Source organism: Dromaius novaehollandiae, chromosome 5 (assembly GCF_036370855.1).
Source record: "Dromaius novaehollandiae isolate bDroNov1 chromosome 5, bDroNov1.hap1, whole genome shotgun sequence".
In the NCBI taxonomy this organism is placed as follows: Eukaryota; Metazoa; Chordata; class Aves; order Casuariiformes; family Dromaiidae; genus Dromaius; species Dromaius novaehollandiae.
In genome coordinates, this window is record NC_088102.1 from 42,352,184 (window position 1) to 42,370,033 (window position 17,850).

The window sequence follows — 17,850 nt, forward strand, 5'->3', positions numbered from 1 at the left end:
TGAGTCACTGCCAGCTGTTGCATCTAATACCATCCAAGTCTCTGTCTGACTTATTTGCCACTGGAAGCACGATGGGATCATACTGGAGTGCTCATGAGGTAAGAAAGATGGAGGAAATTCAGACCATAGCTTATTAGAAGCTAAAGATAACCTGACTGTGATTCTGGTGCCAAGAGGAGGACTTGGGAACTGTTAGTCCAGCTTGATATATGTATGTATGTATGTATGTCAGACAGACTGATCACTTCTGTGATGTCAGTTGCCCTGCAGAGGCATTGTGCAAACGCAGGGAAGTTCAGCTGTAGGAGGTGATCCACAGGGAGGTCGTGAAGCAGTCTGAGGTGCCTCACAGGAGCTTGATGAGGACTTGGGCTGAATCTGTGATTTGGTGCAGACATTATACATGTTGATCTTGAAGAAGGCTCTTCATCAGCATAGCATTTGCCAGCTATGAGTACTGTCATAGACTGCGCCCTTGTAGCTGTACTAGCAGCCACCTGGTAGTGGAGTACATAGGAAAGTCACTGATCAACAACAACTAATAATCATAGTCACAAAGATTGTTCTAGTTCAACATTTGTGCGTAGCTGATACCCAAGAAGAGCTTGATCTGTCCTTATCCAGTGTGTTTGAGAATGTTTTGGGTCCTCAAGGAACAGAACCAGGCAGGAAAAGCCCTAAAACTCGCTCTGGAGCTCCAGGGAATCTCATGCACTGCCTCTTCTCTGCTCTGAAACTAACTTTCAACCATGGGCAAATTATTTAATCACTTCATGCCTCCCTTCCCCAGCTGTGAAACAGAGGTTAGAGAGCTTCTCTGTCTTAGAGGGATGTGTGATATCATATGTGTGCGTTGATGTCTGTGAGGTGCTCAGAGATCAAATGTGGGACCCCCACAGCTTAACAAATAAATGGAATGAATGTCTAACCAGACTGCTTAAAGAAGCACTAAGGATCTACAGGGTCATCCTTTCAAAAGGAGGAGGGCACTATTGAGCAAAACGTAGCAATGACCTTAGTGTGGAAACTTGTGTGCACAAAGCAAGGAATGGGGCCATGCTGTCTGCTAGCCCTCCTGCCCCCCAGCGTGTTAGTGATGGAGGACAGGAGAATTATTCCAGCCAGAATCTGGATCCAGATAGAAGACATTAAAATATGTCTCTCTTTTGGAGTGAGACATGAAATATGGATTCAGGTCTGCCTGAGAGAGGAGCTTGTATCTAACTTCTCAGTTGGGTCGATTCCTGAGTGGAAAAAGAAGAGGAACAACATAATCTCACTAGAGGGATTTAATGGAGTCAATTTTTCTAGGCAAAGAGTGAGAGAGGGATCAGGTAATTGCTTCCAATGAAGCAATAGCTAAAATTGCAAGTTGTAAAATTTGCAAGTTGCAAGAATTAAGAATTTGTTTGGATTGTGTCTAGTTATTTGTCTTTCTTTCTATGTTTGACATTTCAACCAATGATTTTTCTGTAAATATCTAAAATCTGGTATGGATGGGGGAGTTCATTAACATCTCTTCATAAACTATTTTATTCTGTGTAAAGATTCTGCTGCATTTGTTCTGGTAGTACCTCACTCAGTGAATAGTTTCATTTATCTCCATGTGACTAGACATGATGCTTTTCAACATAATCAAGACATTGAAATCTGCAGCATTGTGAGCACCTAAATTACCAAAGATTGTTTCTGCTTCCTAGTAGTTCTTTATATCCCCTTCATTCTCCTCTTCCTCACCAAAATATCTAAGCACCTCACATCATTCATGTATTTGTTCTCCACCATTTCTGGGAGCTGCCAAAAATTTGTTCCCAAGAAAAATTTTAAATGGAAAATTGGATTTTTAATTAAATAAAATTAGCTGAAGAAAGTATTTGCTTTCCATGGGAAATTCCAGCTCTTCATCAGAATTAATAGCCTCTTCTGCCTTTGTCTACAAATGTTTAAAGAACGGGCTTCTCAAGCACGCTCGCTTTTTGTGAGCTCACTTTTTCAGCTACATTACTAATAAATGATACTTTTAAATTAAAAATGTCCTGTAAGGTAATGCAAGCATCAATTTTATTTAAAACTGTTTTACTATGTTTTTTCTCCGATCAATGGCATCCATAGACAGAGAAATATTTCCTCTTTCTCTGTCTCTTTTTATAACTCTGTAAGGTCATGGTTTGAATTTCAAAGCAGTGCAAGTAGTGCATATTTCAGTATTGCTGCACTGCTTTGAAAATTACAATGTGCACTTTCGGAGGGCATATTACATAAAGCACAAGGGATTTTATATTCATACAGGTAATCATTTTGTCATTTTCTTGCAGGATGAAGAATGTCCGTGCAGCTCCCTCTCCGTAAAAATCATAAGAATGAGAAATCTGAGAAAGGCAGATCCGCGTGAGTATCAGTCATTCCTTGCAGTTCACAGTAGTTCAGTTCTGAAAGCAGTGAGTGTAACAGAGCACTGTAACTTGTACCTGTGTATATAGAGTCACTGTGGTTTCCAAAATTGGTGCATATTTGAATCTGGACCATTCTCAGAGTACATTTTGTATCAACAACATCTTTCAGTTTATAGAAGTGTAACTGCTAATGGCAATATCAAAAGTCTACTGTGGTATACTGCCAAGTATCTTAACTAAACTGGTAACAAACTTCAGCCCTAATGTGGCTGAGCAAATTCAGCTGCTAATGCTGAGTTACAGTTTTTGATGCACTGCAATGCAGGCTTCTGCTTCTGAGTGAAAAGGCAAACACTGATGTTGAGGGGCTTCTAGAGGCGACTGGTTAACACTGGAACTATATAATATTGCCTTTTGTACTTGCCCGCAGGACCTTTTCTACAAACAGCAGAAACACATGCAGGCACTTTTGTAATTGCTTAAAAAAAAAAAAAAAAGGCATTATATAGCTTATTGTCATACCTGTTTTTGTCAAGTATTTAGTGAACCTGCTTTGAAATACCAGACTTCCAAGGCAAAACCAGTAAGACCGAAATATTTCTGGGGTCTTGGTGGAGTGGGTGAAAGTAGGGTGAAGAAAGAAAATCTCAGTGGCTACTCAGGTAGGAGAAAATAAGCTGGACACATATGGATTCAGGACAACTGAAATATCTGTCAAAGAGAGGAAGGACAAGATGGGAGAGGAAACGAATATGTATGTTTACATGTTGAATAATATCAACTGAACTGAGCAAACTCTTCAGTTTTTGCTTTTCTACTGTTCAGCCTACCACAGGAATATTGCTTTTGCTAGAGAAGAACACATCTGAAGAGAAGAACGAAAAGTTGATTCAGTTCCCTCTGTATTTTTTTCAGTTCAAGCCTAGCTGTTTTCTGGCATAAATGACAGCAGCCCAAAGGGGGGGCATCTAAATTACCCTGACAGTCAATAGCCTCAAGAGAGTCACCTGCTTTTTTCCAACCCAAGCTCCTTGTACTAGACGTGTGCGGGCTCTCGCTCTGTGAAATGTTCCGGCTGCTCACAGCCGTGGTGGAGCCCTGCCGCAGCAGCTCCGCGTGTTGGAGTGGAAAGGCAGCTGCCACGCAGGGAGCAATCTGACCACCTTGTTCCTCTCAGAGGAACTGAAACACTATTTCTGAGCTTCCCAGAGAAAGCTCCAAATGTGGGAATGCTCAGAGCCTGTGCCACACTGCAGCAAATTTTTTTTTCTTGCTTGAGGGGAGAATAGATGACCAAATATCTGCCTCTGGTCTTAAAACCAGGGATGTTCATTTCTTTCTCAGTGTTTCATAATGCTTGGGAATGGTAGATTTTATATTCTTCAGTTCCAAGAAACTCAAAGAAAATCAAAGGTTGTTACATATAAACCAGGTCTTTATCCTGAATCTTCATTTTCAACAGATGTTTGACTATATCCCTGGAGACTTGCTTCCAAAGCCAGATGTGGGGGAAGGTCTCTGCTAGTGAGAGCTAGTAGCAGCAGGCCCCAGAGGCCAGTGTCTGAGAGGAGGGACGGGTCCACTCCCCATCCCAGCTGCCTTTGTGATATCATGCAAGACTATCGCATGTCCCAGTTCTCCCTCTGAGAATTGGGAGCAAGTTACCAGTGACACAGCAAAGAGGCAGTGAGGTTTTACCAGCAAAGTGCCTTTGTGCTCTCTCAGAGCACTTAATTTTAGTGGGGATATGCCAGGTGAGAAACACGTCACAAGAACCGAGATTATGCAAGCAGTGTTACAGTTAATTAGAAAAACAGCTTGAGAGTGTAACAGTAATCCATTGGTGGTGGTGGCCATTGGACTCTTGACAGAAATGTTGTGCAGGGAGGCTTTAATACCTAAATGATGAGAGAAATCCTCAGAGGAAGAGATCCAAATACAATCTTCAAAAGTCTCTGCCACGGAAGAGAGAGGCATTGGCATGTACAGCAAAGTTCATTTTGTAATTTATGTCTAGTTCATAATGGTTCTGGCTGAAGTGAATTTACTGGAAGTGAGACAAGTGAGGACTTTGAAAGCAAATTGGAGGATCCCGATATGCATTTCATTGCACATTACAGGGGAAGCTATAAGTCTGCATAACAGCCAGAGATGACATCCTAGTGCCACTGAAATAAGAGGAGTTTTCTCTGCGACTTCCAGGACTGATTATTTAGGCAGGGTTGTCATAGTCCTCTGTGCAGCATACAAGACTGTACCTGCTGTCTTGCTCTGGGAGATAGTAAAAGCCTTCTCTGAACTCACGGCTCTGCCCTCTTGCGATCAGGGAGAACTTGAATTCCTGAGTAGTTCCTGTTCAGTTCATTTAATACAGTATACACTCAGCATCCCTTCATGGCATCTCTGTACTGCCTACTACGCCCTAGTGCACATGGTGATCTCCACTGAACTGAATTCATGCTCTTGCCTTTTGCCAGGAGCCATTTATTACCTGTACAGATATGACGGAATGAATAAAAATGAAAGGCAGAAAGGAATCAGGTGCAATACAATTAGGAACAAAAAGTTTTAAAGAATAGATTAATCTGAGTGTAGCAACAATGATTTAAGAAAAAAGTCAAGACAGCTATTTAAAATATACAAAACTAATGATTAAAACAACTAATTACAAGTGTGAAATATAACTGTTTTATTCTCCTTTTCCTAAAATATATTTAAGCTTAATGTATTTCATATACTTACAAGTATTTGAATAAATATATGAATTAGATGACCGATATATTTCCACAGAAAACATTTTCTTCAAAAAATCACTTTTGAGGAAAGACTAGTCCTAGGAAAGTAAATATCTACAAAAAATACAGATATATAGGCCTGGAGTTGTTTTGAGAGAAAGAGATGATGAGAGAAAGTTGAAAGATGGCATAGAACTAGTTCTAACTGTAAAGAGTCGTCAGTGCTTTGTTGGAGTCAGGGTCTGATTAGACCAAGCTGTGGTTTTTGGAATGCTGCCTGTCAAATATGAGTATGGTTTGCTTTTCTTCAGCTGTGGCATTGCAAAGTTAAGGGAGAGTTAGCATCCTCCTTTGTACAGGTCTGCTACCTACAATCCACACGTTCTTGGATTTTGCATGTGTCATATATAATATAGGACTTAGTTTTTATGTTATACAACATCTGTAGCAATCATCTATAATCATGCTCTCCAAACCTTTTCCCTTTGTGTTGGATAAAGGGTTTCATTTGTACTTGGTGGTAGCATAATAACAAGAATTAGGCTACCGATGTCTGTTGAAATCCGATATGGATATGGCTTAATGCTTATTCATTCATCGAAGTAGTACATCTTATTGCCCAGGCACAGCTGTTGCCACTTCTGAGCATGTTTAAGTTTGGCTAGAGTTTCCCTATTAAAAGTTGTAAGAATAATGATACCAGGTCAGTCCAAAGGTTTGTCTAGCTCAGCAGTCTCCAGAACTGGCCTTTGGTAATTGCTTTTGAACAGAGCTAACACAAGGTGATACTTCTCCCTGCCATACTGTCCCGAGAGATCTGTGGCTCGTGAGGTCTGTGGCTCAGAGATCTGGCTCCAGAGTCAAAAGTGATGTCTGCATTTAATAGACATGCCCGAAATGCTTGGCACTTGGAGGCCACTGATGGATTTTACTTTGGTGCATTTCAGCTCACTGTGCATTTGACAGAAACCCAGATGCTCTTCCTCACTCTCACAGGAAAATACCAAGCCCTCTATCAGGATGCTTTTCTTTGCAGAGGTCTATGTACTTACATTGTTGATTAAACAGTTATTGACATTCCCTTTTGCTCTTTCCCTTGCATGGGCAGCAGAAATGCCCGCTTGAGAAAAGCTGGTCCTTTTCAGGCTACCCTGAAAAGGCCTTTTCTGCACGTTAGCTGGGGTTCTCTCTTGCACAAGGACAAAGATTTCCTTGTATTTCTCCAAAAATGGCTAACAATGGATGGTTGGCAGCTGAGCAGCTATAACCATCTCTTGCTTTTTAACTACAAAAGGTTTGTCACTGTCACAATCCTTCATAGACGCATACACAGTTCCAGCAAAACCTGGAATCACCGCGTGGACAGTGCTATTTCTTTGTGACTGTACAGGACGGTGCGTGGAGAGTTTGGAGAGAAGTGTTCAATTGGTTGTAGTCTGAACGTTGTCATCTGCCCAGGCTGGCTTGAGGCACATGCAAAACAGGGAGCTGTGGCACATTTCTAGGGGCAGCTACCTGGCCATGGCCCTGTTTCCACCAGGCAAGGAAGAGCTGGCCTTACTGTTGCTGCTGCCACTGAGAGAAGAGTTAGCTGCCAGCTGCAGCCAAGACAGAAGATCCTCCTGTCCCAGCAGTGTCAAAGCAGAAGGAACAAGCCATGCTCTCAGGATGCTTGGCCTCCCTGCATTCCCATTGCAGTGCACAAGGACATGAGAATGGCTGCACTCGATCAGCCCAAAGGCCGCTGCTGCCCAGTGTTTTAGAGTGGTCCAATGAAACAAAATTTCTGCCTTTGCCATGGCTGAGAGAAATTCTAGGATGAGGTCCCTTAAGAAGGAGCATTGCCACCTTTGCAAGACATCTCATGTGTGTTCCTTATGCTACTGGATGCTAAGACAGGCTGCACTTTCATTAACAGAGGGAAATCCTAAAAGAAGCTGAAGAGAAGCATTTGACAATAGGAATCTGAGCAAAGAGAAATAGTGATGTGGATAATTACAAAGTTTGCAACAAGGCCTGTCAACAGTGATTTCCTAACTGGTTTAGAAAACAAAACAAGCACATATAAAAGCAATTGTTCATTACCAGAAACTCCTCCCTGTGATGTCATACCCTGAAGCAAGACTTTTCTTACTGTAATTGTAAGCTGTTTAGATCAGGATCAAGGTCTAATTGCATAACTACTAGAGCGCCTGGCAAAATGGAGGACTGGTCTTAATGTTTATCATAACAAAGTCATAACTATAGTTAATAATATGAATAACAAATGAATGAGTAATCTCAGTGAATGTTATATGAATCAGCTTTGCAGCTGCAGTTGTTAGCAACCTCTGTTCCTTTCTGTCCAGCCTTCTCTTTGGTTTCAGCTACTCACGTTATTCAAGTCTACTCTCATTTTTCCTCAATTCATTGCTACCGTCTAAATACATGCAAAAAGCACAGTTTCCCTCAGATCACCCATTTTCTGTTCTTGAGTCTAAGAGAATATTTCTAGGTCTTTTTCTCTCCTTTTCCTCAATCCTTAACAGGCTGTTGGCACAAACTCCAAGATGGAGTGCATTATATAGATAGTATCAGGTGTGAAAAGCATGTGCTGTGCCTTCATAGCATCATAAGCTGCCACTAAAATGGGCTATATGTGTATAACATTTATATACAATCCTGTGGTTCACTAATGTGTTGTTATTTGTTTAGGGATCTTGGTCAGGGCACTTCCTTGAAGCTGTTGAAATGATTCCATCCATCTCTAGTGCTAAGTTTCAGCGGATTGCAAGGAGGCACACATGCATCTTCTTATAGCACTGCTGGACTTCTGTATACTCTGCGTGTGAGAGAATAGAAAGCTGTTTTGGTGGTTAAAGGTATTATGTGGGATGTTCCCCCGTGCCTTGCTGCAGACTCTTGGTGTTACCTTGGACAAGATGAGTTTTCTCAGAGCCTTAGCAACTCATGTTTGAAACAAGGAATACAACAAGGGCATTGGGGGGCTCACAGTGACATTAGGAGAAAAAACTCATTGCTGACTGAAGGACTGGTTATAGGAGTTGTTTTGTTACCTTAGATAAATGGCTCAGGCTTGTCTCTGTCTCAAAGGCAAAAGGTAGAAGTAGCTACCATGCTGTAGCACTGTATCAGTGTAGGTGGTATTGAACCTGTTGTCCTTCACTGGATAGGGATGATCTCAAAAGCCTTTCATGGTGGTGCTGTGTGTTCTTAGTAGACTTTATTATGCTTCTAGGTCAGAGGAGACTTCTAGTGAATGAGGAGTTGAAACAGGTCTTAAAATGTTTTATAAATTCTTAAAATGTCAAAACCTGTTTTAAAACAACAGGTTTGAAAAGGGTGGAGGCAATGGAAATGAACAAGGAAGAAGTGTGGGTGGAGAAGAGAAGCTGGGATAAGCAGGAGGTAATGGCAGAGATCGAGAATCGCTTGGTGGCTTGAGATCCACTGCACATCCATGTAGAGGTTCACAGCCCTTTACTCCTCCTCTGCTGTGTGGCTTGCAGAGCTAAATAGCTGTGGCAGTCTGCTCAGGATGTGACTCTCCAGTTTGTGCTCGGAAAGGGCCAGCAAACCTGGATGGCTGTTATTGCAAAAGCTGAGACATAAATAACACAGCATGATACTAACACACAGTTTCTTTCAAACATACCTAGGCAACTTCAGCAGTTGTGAACAGATAATAATGATGAAGCATGTGTTTTGATTTCTGAATAGACATTCTGTATTTACAAATTTCTTGGGACTAAGTCGTGTCACGCCTTCTCACCACTTACGAAACTAAGGTTAGCATTGCCTTTTCCTGTGTGTACAGTTTCCCACATCCTCTTAGAAGTTATTGTGCCTTATTATTTAATGTCCTTGATGGGGACCATATTTTTCCTCTATATCCTGCTTACTATTGCATGTGTTGAATTTAAGACTGAAGTGTGCTTTACTGGATCCTGAACACTAACCACAAATGAAATATCAACAGGTCTGTGTCTACAGTGCTGTTATTTACCATGCGGGACATCCAAAGAACTTCATAAAAAACATAAAGACTAATGCAAAAATTCACTCCTTGCAGGACTTGCTTTAAGATTTTTGGGGTAGTCCTTTGATCAGGAGAAGAAGCTACAATTTCTCATCTTCAATATTTTAATGTGAAAAATACATTTAAAATAAACTTTTTTCACTGATTCCCAACAGATTTTCCCATGAAAACTGAAAAGCCTGTAGAATCTATTTTAATTCTGTCCTAGTTGTTCCAGCGTCATAAAGACAACAGTATCTGAAGATCATCTAGTTGTGCATCAAGAAGTGTGACTGACATCCGTAATCAGTAATTCATTCTTTGGGCAGAGTGCAGATTTTTGTTTTATGCATCTGTGCTTTTTTAGTATTCTTTCACATGTGTCTAGAGGAGATGAAGTACATGGCAGAGGTGAGCCTTAGACTAAAAAGCGATGTCATGAGGCTTGTGGTATGTCTTAGTCCCTGTGAAAGCTTATTCTGAAGACTCAGAGCAGTGCCAGGGAAAGCCCTACCCACAGGCAAGTTTCACAGAGCTTGAGGACCTTTATCAATGATGGTCTTCAGAGAGGAGCTTCAGGCAACCTTTTTACTGAATTGAGGTCTTGATTACCTTGTAGATAAGGGCCAAGAACCCAGATGTGATTGGCTGTTATGTAGGAGGCCAATGTAAAGAGCATAGGATAGTTTTGATGTGGCTGAGGTAGTCTGCATTGCTGAAAAGACATACGTGAGTGTTGCAGGAGACTATGGCTTCTCTCCCAGGTTCTTTGTGTTGCTGCATTCTCAGTAGGAGGTAATAAAGTGCATTATCCACTGGCCAAGGTTAGAAACCTTCACTCACAAATGTTGGTGCTGGTGCTTCTATCATATTCTGCTATTAGATTGGGAATCTTTTTGAAGGTCTGCCTGGCAAAGGTATCCATCATTTCCTGTTTATTCATGACCAGTCTTTGCCACCTTTCTTTTAAGCGTTCCCTTTCAGTTAAAGAATTGAATCTAGACAGGAGGTGTTTGTGGGTGTAAATGCTCTTTGCAAGTCAGATAACCTTTCTTAAAGAATTCATCCATTCTTATTCACAGGAAAGTTGCTGCAGACACCTAGATCAATTTCAGACTCATCAAGGATTCCAGCCAGAAATGTTAGCTCATTTAATTCCACTGTGAAAATAGGATTAGTTGTAATCTTCTGATAAAAAAACAGTCTGGAGGCTGTGTCTTTCTCTGTGGTTTACTTTGATACAAATGAAGCTGTTGATGGCCTCTTTGTGGAAAAGACAGATATAAAATCTGAAGACTTAGCTGCCAGAAGCAAAGCACATGTTGGGAATACATCCAAATCATAACATTTATGTCAGGATGAACAATGCTATAATCTAAGCTTTTAATGCAGACTGGACAAAGCCCCTATAAAATAAAACAAAACAATCAAACTCTACACTCCATGTATGTTACACCTTGTAGGTCCAAAATTTAGTTCATAAAATGGTGGCTGACATTTACATACTTTGGGCTGAAATCTCAGGCACACAGAGACCTATTTACGTTGTGGAGTAAACATCCTTGCTTATAACTAGTTGTCCCAGTGTGTTATGGAGTTCCTCTTATCAAACTAGCTGATCGGCATTGTGAGTGGTGTCTTTAATTTCTTATTAATTAGTATAAGCTATCATATGAAGGAGCCTTCTAGTGAGGCAATGAGGTGACTTATTGCACGCTAATTTTATTACTTAATTACAATGATATCCCCTATTATTTCTATGCTGTTTCCTCAGACATAACTCTTCTACCCCTGCCACAAAAAACAAAGAACTTTTATATATATATATATATATATATATATATATTTATTTATTTATTTAAGTGTACAGGATATATAAGCAGCTCCTGTGGATTATCAGTGCTGACTACTTCCTGTAAGTGAGACTTTGGCATATACTTAACTTCACTCATAATATTTGCAAATTCTTTCCAGTTTTGCTTTATTCCAAACCCAGAGAAAGAAGGACACCTCATGGCAGTCAGCTGACCTTGTTCTCATTATCATATTGAGCTACATCTTGTTGGTAGCTTCCCATTCAGTTTCAAATTTCACTAGAAAGAAAAGAGATGTAGGAGAGATGTCCATGCCATAAATGTTATTTATTCAGCAGAAAAGCATTGCTTTCAAAATTCTGAATCTAAATTGAAAAATTCAGATTGGAATTGCACTGCAGTGCACTATCAGTGCTGCAGCTTAGCCTCAGTTGCTGCACAAGGCTGCACATCACATGAAGCACTGCTGCTTCTTTTTCAGAAAAATCCTGGAAGAGAATTGGGGGAAAATACCATAACTACCTTTTCGTATAAAGCACATTAATGGCATTTTTGACTCAAAATACTGATGCTTAAAAGAAAAATATACTAGTTTTAGCTCAGCTTGAAGAACATTTTTATTTTTATTCCTTTATTTGATGAAAGGTCAACATTATCCCAAGAGAGAAAACTTAGGAGTGTTAATGTGACGATTCAGCTACTTCTGCTATTTTGTTCCCACCGCTATTTTCTTTGAAATGTGAGGCAGTTCTATGCATTGCTTCTAGCTTGACTTCCATGATGTTTCCCTCTAACAACAGTTTCTTTTGATGCCCTGCAGTTCTAACTACCCACCATGTCTGCCTCAGCAGGGTCAACTTTCGGGAAAGACCTAATTTGCTGTTAGTTTATTTTTAAATGGAAACAGAGTATCTTTCTAAAACTTATTCTCAAATGATCGATGTGAGATTGCACCACAAATTGCAGGAAGAGGGGCTGAGGTAGAAAGAAGGAAGTCTGATCTCATAATAATACCTCCTGGAATTAAAATGTATGACTTTTTGGTTCCTAATGTCTGACTCTGTGACAGTAGTGAATCACTGGCAATGCTTATGAAAAGTCTAAAAATGGGTGTACCTGCAAAAATCCATGGTTTATAGTTGCAATTTGCCAAAAGAGAGCATATAAAAGGGTGATCTAATAACACCTTTGCTTCTGTTATTATGCACAGATCTCGCAAGAACTACATGTACCCATAATGGTAATGGGTAGTTAGGTAACATAATTTATCCCCTGTTGCTTCACAAAGGAGTTGGGGTGGGGAGGAGAAATTGTAGCACAGCTGTCTTGTGGATATTTCTGCATTGTATTGTATTGCTTTTTGTATTATTTTCTTTTGATGATTTAAAATACTGAGATAGTACGTAGAGGCACTAGGTATAGATCTAAACCCTGTTACTTGGATGCTGCATGTGTTTGAAAAGAGAAGATGGCAAATTTTCCAGTGACCTTCCAGTCTTATTTTATATGTGTAAATGAAGGAGGTTTGCAATTGCTCTGGAGGTAGCGAGGCCTGTCAGCACCCATGGATTATCTGGGAACCTACCACTTGGCCTGGTGCACAGTGTAAGAATTTCTATATCATATTCTGTCCTGACAGTCAAGGCTGCCAGGGAGGCTGGTTAGCTGGTTCCTATGTCATATAATTGTTGTGCCTTGATTATTCTGTTTACTGCCTTCCAGCATAAACATAGACATCATGTAGCAGCAAGTCCAGATTCCATATAATACCTTTGAAGGTTCACCTGGGCTAGTCCTCTTTTCCTGAAGCAGGCACAAGTCTACCTTTTCTATCACTGTTTGACACGTATTTGGATAGCAATATCCTCTGAAATGAGACACCCAGAAAATTTATAGAATCTCTCTCACTGGAGCTAACTCTTTTACAGCTGGAGCTGGTTTTTTAGTATCTGTCTCTGTTTATTTCCCTGCTGTCACGGGACACCTGCAGATCTACTGATCATTGTCATCTTTGTTACAATCATTCAAGCATTAGAGGACAGAGTATTACCATGCCCTTTGTCAGTCTTTTTTTTTTTTTTTTTTTTTTTTTTTTTTTTTTTTTTTAATGATCAAACCCAGTTCTTCAATTCTTCCAGCTCCTGCTTATATTTCAGGCTGTCTAAGCCAGTTCTCTTTAATCTGGATGTGTTTAATTTCAATAGCTGACAAAATTACAACCTTTAACAGTGGTTAAAGTGGGAGGAAGAGAATGGAAGCGAGCTGACAGAAGGCACTGTGCACCCACTTGGTCCTATCCAGAGCTCTGAGTGTATGCAAAGAAATCTCAGTGACAAAGATTATCTCCTGCACTTACCTTTGGCATTGAGTATTTGGGATCTGGTCCAAAAATTATCTAAATCTGTTTTGTGCAGATAAGTTATCGGATAATCCCTACAACAGCACAGTTTGTTGGCATAATTTGTTATTCTTCAGGCAATGGTCTGGCTGCAATTGGCTGTTTTCAGATTCAAACTTCGTTGTGCCTATCTGCATTCTTTTCTTGGGCTATGTTGAGGATCAGGCCTCACCAGCTACTGAGTAACCTGCTGTTACGTATGGATTATCAAGTTGTGGGACTTTGGTTTGCTCTTATTAATGGTGAACAGACTTGTTATAGACTGGACTGACTTCTCAAGTTTGCTGTAGGTTTGTTGTGTTCAGAGAGGGTTAAGGATTGAATTAAGATTTCACCACAGTCCTATCTAGATGCTAGCTTACAAGTCCCAAGTTTAGAGCTGGCTTCTCTGATACTCTGAAATTATTAAATACCTGTCTTTATAAACAGGATTCTTAGGTAATACTTAAGACAAAGAGGTATCACAGAGCATGAATGAATTGTCTGAAAACACAAATTTATTAATTGTCAATAACTAGCAGGTATGTTACTGAAGAAATAGCTAGTCCAGTTTTTATCTGCTTCTCTGACACTGTCTGAGGATGTAACTATGCCAAGTCAATACTTTCTTTTTTGACGGTTAAAAGTCAATGGAGGACAAAGAATTGTAGAAAATATTGTTGCAAAAAAGCTAAAGAAATGATTTTATAACCTCCTTGACCAACAAATTGTTACCTAAAGGTACACTGCACATGGTCTGTATTTTAAAGTTGTGGTAGTAAGTCTAAAAATAGCATAATATTACATAAAAAGAAAAAGGGAGGTTTGCATTTGTCATGTTAAAGTCATTTTTTCCCTTCTGTGGAAAGTAAGGGGTAAACTATCAAATGCATGCTGAAAGACTGGAAGATGTTTCATGGTCAGATTCTATCGGAAGAGTTAAAAGATAAACCATGCATAAAATGGTTCCAGACACACTTTAAGCCATACCTATTCACAAAAGTAACACTGCAAGTTTAAAGAAAGTGTGGAATGAGAATCAAGGGACTGGTAGAGAAAGAAAAACGTAATTACTGATAAAGCACTCCCTTCTTGTGGGTCCTGTGAAAATAATAATAATAGTAGTTATTATTTCTATGTTTTTAACCATGCGAGGTCAAAGCAGATTACAAAAAGGGGAAGTATCATTATTGCAGCTTTATAGATGTGGAAATGCAGATAGAGAATCAAGATAAATTCAAGTGGAAGCAGTCGGCCAAGGTGACTTAGCAGGCTGGAGCAGAGCTGGGATCAGAGCCAATATGCCATGAGACCTTTTCCAGCAGATTACCCACTGACCGCCTGTTGGAAGATGTAGTCTGTTCCCTCATTACAAGGACTGGGCTACAGCTGTGTGTGGGCAGCAGACCAAAATGGACAGACTTCTGTTCCCCTCTTAAGAGCTAAGGACAGTTAGCCAGTTGTTTTCAGTATGATTTCTTTTTTGAGAGTACTGATCAGAAAAGGCTCAGAGTTAATTAAATTGTTTGCTCTTTAAAAAAGTTTTCATAAAATGTCAAACTTTTTCTTCACCATTACAGAGATCTGTTGATTTGCTTTGAATATGGGACATGTAAATAATGTATTTTTGTTAAATAAAACTATCTCTGCATTTTTTTTTCTTATCAGCTCCCCTTACTGCTGTAACTTCTTTGAATCTCCATTTAGGACCAGAGCTTCCACCTCATCACCAGAACAAGTAGTAGTGCTGTTGAGTAATGTGGGAGAAGTTATATGAAAAACAATATTTCCTTTATGCAGCTTACTGTCTATACAGTGCTATACGCCTATGCTCTAAGATTTTAATGGAAATTTTTTAGTTACAATATTTTTTTTAAATGCAGTTAGTCAAACCGATTGCTATGTAAGCCTCTCCTTGCCCACTGCTTCTTCTGAGACTGTCCGGACTAAAACCATCAAGAACTGCAAAGATCCAGTGTGGAATGAAACATTTTGCTTCAGGATCCAGAGCCAAGTAAAAGTAAGGTGCAGAGTGCATTTGTTTTTCTTTTGGGGCAGAGATCTCATTGTACTATCAGTATCTAGGGTACCTAGACAATACACAGGTGTGAAGGATCTGGGTATGGGATGTGGAGTAAGATGCAGTAGAAATTTAAATTTTATTTTGAGCTCAAGTCACCAGGATGTTCCACATCTATTCATAAAATGTCCCATCACTTTTTTCACTTCTTTTTTGCAATTTTTTTTAAGATTAAAAGTAAGAATTTCAGAGTAAATTGAACTGTATAAAAGACACATATGAGCTAACTAGTAGAAGAATCACAGTGCTGTACTTTTTCACTAGTCCTTTAGAACTACCTTGAGTAAGAAAAGCAATTTAAAGATTGCAAGAGAAAAGCAGCTGAGCTTTTACCTTGACACAGAAATGTGAGAGTTTAAGCAGCTTTGTAAGTCCCACCAATCACTCCCTTCAAAAAGCAGCACCTACATCTGCTCTTCCTCTCGTTGTTTCAGAGTCCAAGTAACCACAAAGATAAGTGATAGATTCTAAATCAGACTTACTTCAGGCCTGGGACAATCAAACCCTGCTTTATGACTTGCATCCTTAATTTCCTGGTGCTAGTGACAGGGAGGGACAAGAGCACCACTACCAGGTGCCAAAGCAGCAGGCCAATTCCCTGGCTCTCTTGTACATCAGTGGACTACTCCAACAGGGCATTCTGTGTGTTGCTATGCCAAAGAGTCTTCAGTGAACAGTTCTTCTTTCCTTTGGCTATAAAATTTGTCCACACTACAAGCCCTCAAATTCACTTAGTTTCATAAAGTTAGGTGGTGTTTATCCTCTTCAGCACAGCTTTCAACCTTAAAATGTCCACCATTCTGTGGTGTATGGCCAGCGTTTTCCTTGCAAACCTAAAAAATTCCAACTTCTTTCAAAATAGCGCTGAGGCACAAGTTCACTGGGCCCTGCAGGCTTTGCATGAAGGCATAAAGGCAAGCTACAACACTGCCACATGGGAGCAAACACCCACTGACTGATCTGTAACTTGCACCAGAACGCTCTCGTCTTGCAATGCCTTAGGGCTGACAGGCAAAATTGTGATACCAAACGTAACAGATGAAAAATATCTTGGAGCCAGTGGCCACAGGAAGCTGCTCAAACTGGTCCCTGTTGGAATAGCATCTGGGAAGACCACATGTTTACTTTGAAACCGGAAGTAACTCTGCACCAGGGGACAAGATACATGGCATTAGCTTCAATAATTTCAGTGTAGCAACAGCAGTGGTACTGTAGTTGCTGTGGCTTTAGTGTGTGCTGCACAAAATGTGTCCTGGGGATTCAGGACAACCAAACCATTCTGGTGTGTCTGCCACTGCAGCCTCACTAAGTTAAACCTCTCACAGACTTCTTCACATACACTGCAATTACACTGCTTGTTATACTGTGAGGGCAGTTGGAGTCTGCTGGTCTGGTTATTTTCTCCTTGCCTGTCATGTGTATAGTTCAGATATTCCTCTCACCAAAACATGGGAGCTAGAGCTCAGTAAAATCACTTAATACACTATCGCTTTGGAAAAGAACAAAATCTTGACACTTGGGTATGTTCAGCTGGTTCCTATCAGGAGCTGAAACGTTTATTGAAATGCATCTGTTTCGATGAACTTCTGAAAAATACTATCAGCGAAGATGGGCTTCCTGGGACTGCCACCCTGAGGCAGCTCTCCCTCTGGTGCATGAGGGCTTCCAGCCATGCTGCCGTGGAGCTGGGAGCCTGGGTGTCCTTGGAGGTCCCGCTCTGGTAGATGCTTGGTGCCCAGTGCTACTGCTATGGTGAGGTGCTGACACCTGGAGGGTCTTGGCTTGAGCCCTTGTTTTAGGCTTTGAGGTTCCTAGCACAGCCATGCTTTCAGCTAGTACATTTTCAAGGCAAATGCTGACCTAAATTCTGCAGCAAATAATTAGGCTTTATATACCCTCTTTCAAGAGTCATTAGAAGCAACGAATTGCCCAGAGAGCCCTTTCTGCTTCCCATGCAATGACTGCGTGGTGCAGCGTCTGACCTACCTTAGTGAGTCAGCATGCCACATACGTCATTCCTGGCTAGCTCTGAGTAAGTTAGGGATTTTAAATCAGTCAGTCACTAAGAAAAAAAGTCAATTAGTTTAGCCAAATAATGACAGCCTGTAACAGAATCACAGCTAGGAAAATTGATCTGCTATTCAGCATAAGCATTCCTTCTACAAATCACAAATTATCACTTTTAAGCACATCCCCTCCATCACCTTCTCTAATCCTTTGTAAGCTACTTATGCCTGGCATATTTTGTATATTTCTATCTTGTCATTCTTAATCATCTCCAAACTAATATAACGGCTTTTTAAAATCTCTTTCCTTTTCCTCTGAAATTATGTTCTACAGCTTATTGACCTAACTGCAGTGGCTGCTTTTCTCTGATTCTTGTCAGTAGGTTTCTGTTAATGAGTTTGGTGGGCATGAATCTTGTATTCCATT

The 17,850-nt window shown here is 40.3% G+C and overlaps 1 protein-coding gene across 1 annotated transcript in view; it reads left to right on the forward strand.

Moving 5' to 3' along the window:
- LOC112980634 (cytosolic phospholipase A2 epsilon-like) overlaps positions 1–17,850 on the forward strand; it is a 37,784-nt gene continuing 19,934 nt past the window's right edge. Inside the window, exons 1-3 of the mRNA XM_026095636.2 lie at positions 1–98; positions 2,316–2,388; positions 15,221–15,357. Coding sequence (XP_025951421.1) covers positions 72–98; positions 2,316–2,388; positions 15,221–15,357 — 237 coding nt within the window. The 5' untranslated portion in view covers positions 1–71. The remainder of the gene's footprint in view (positions 99–2,315; positions 2,389–15,220; positions 15,358–17,850) is intronic.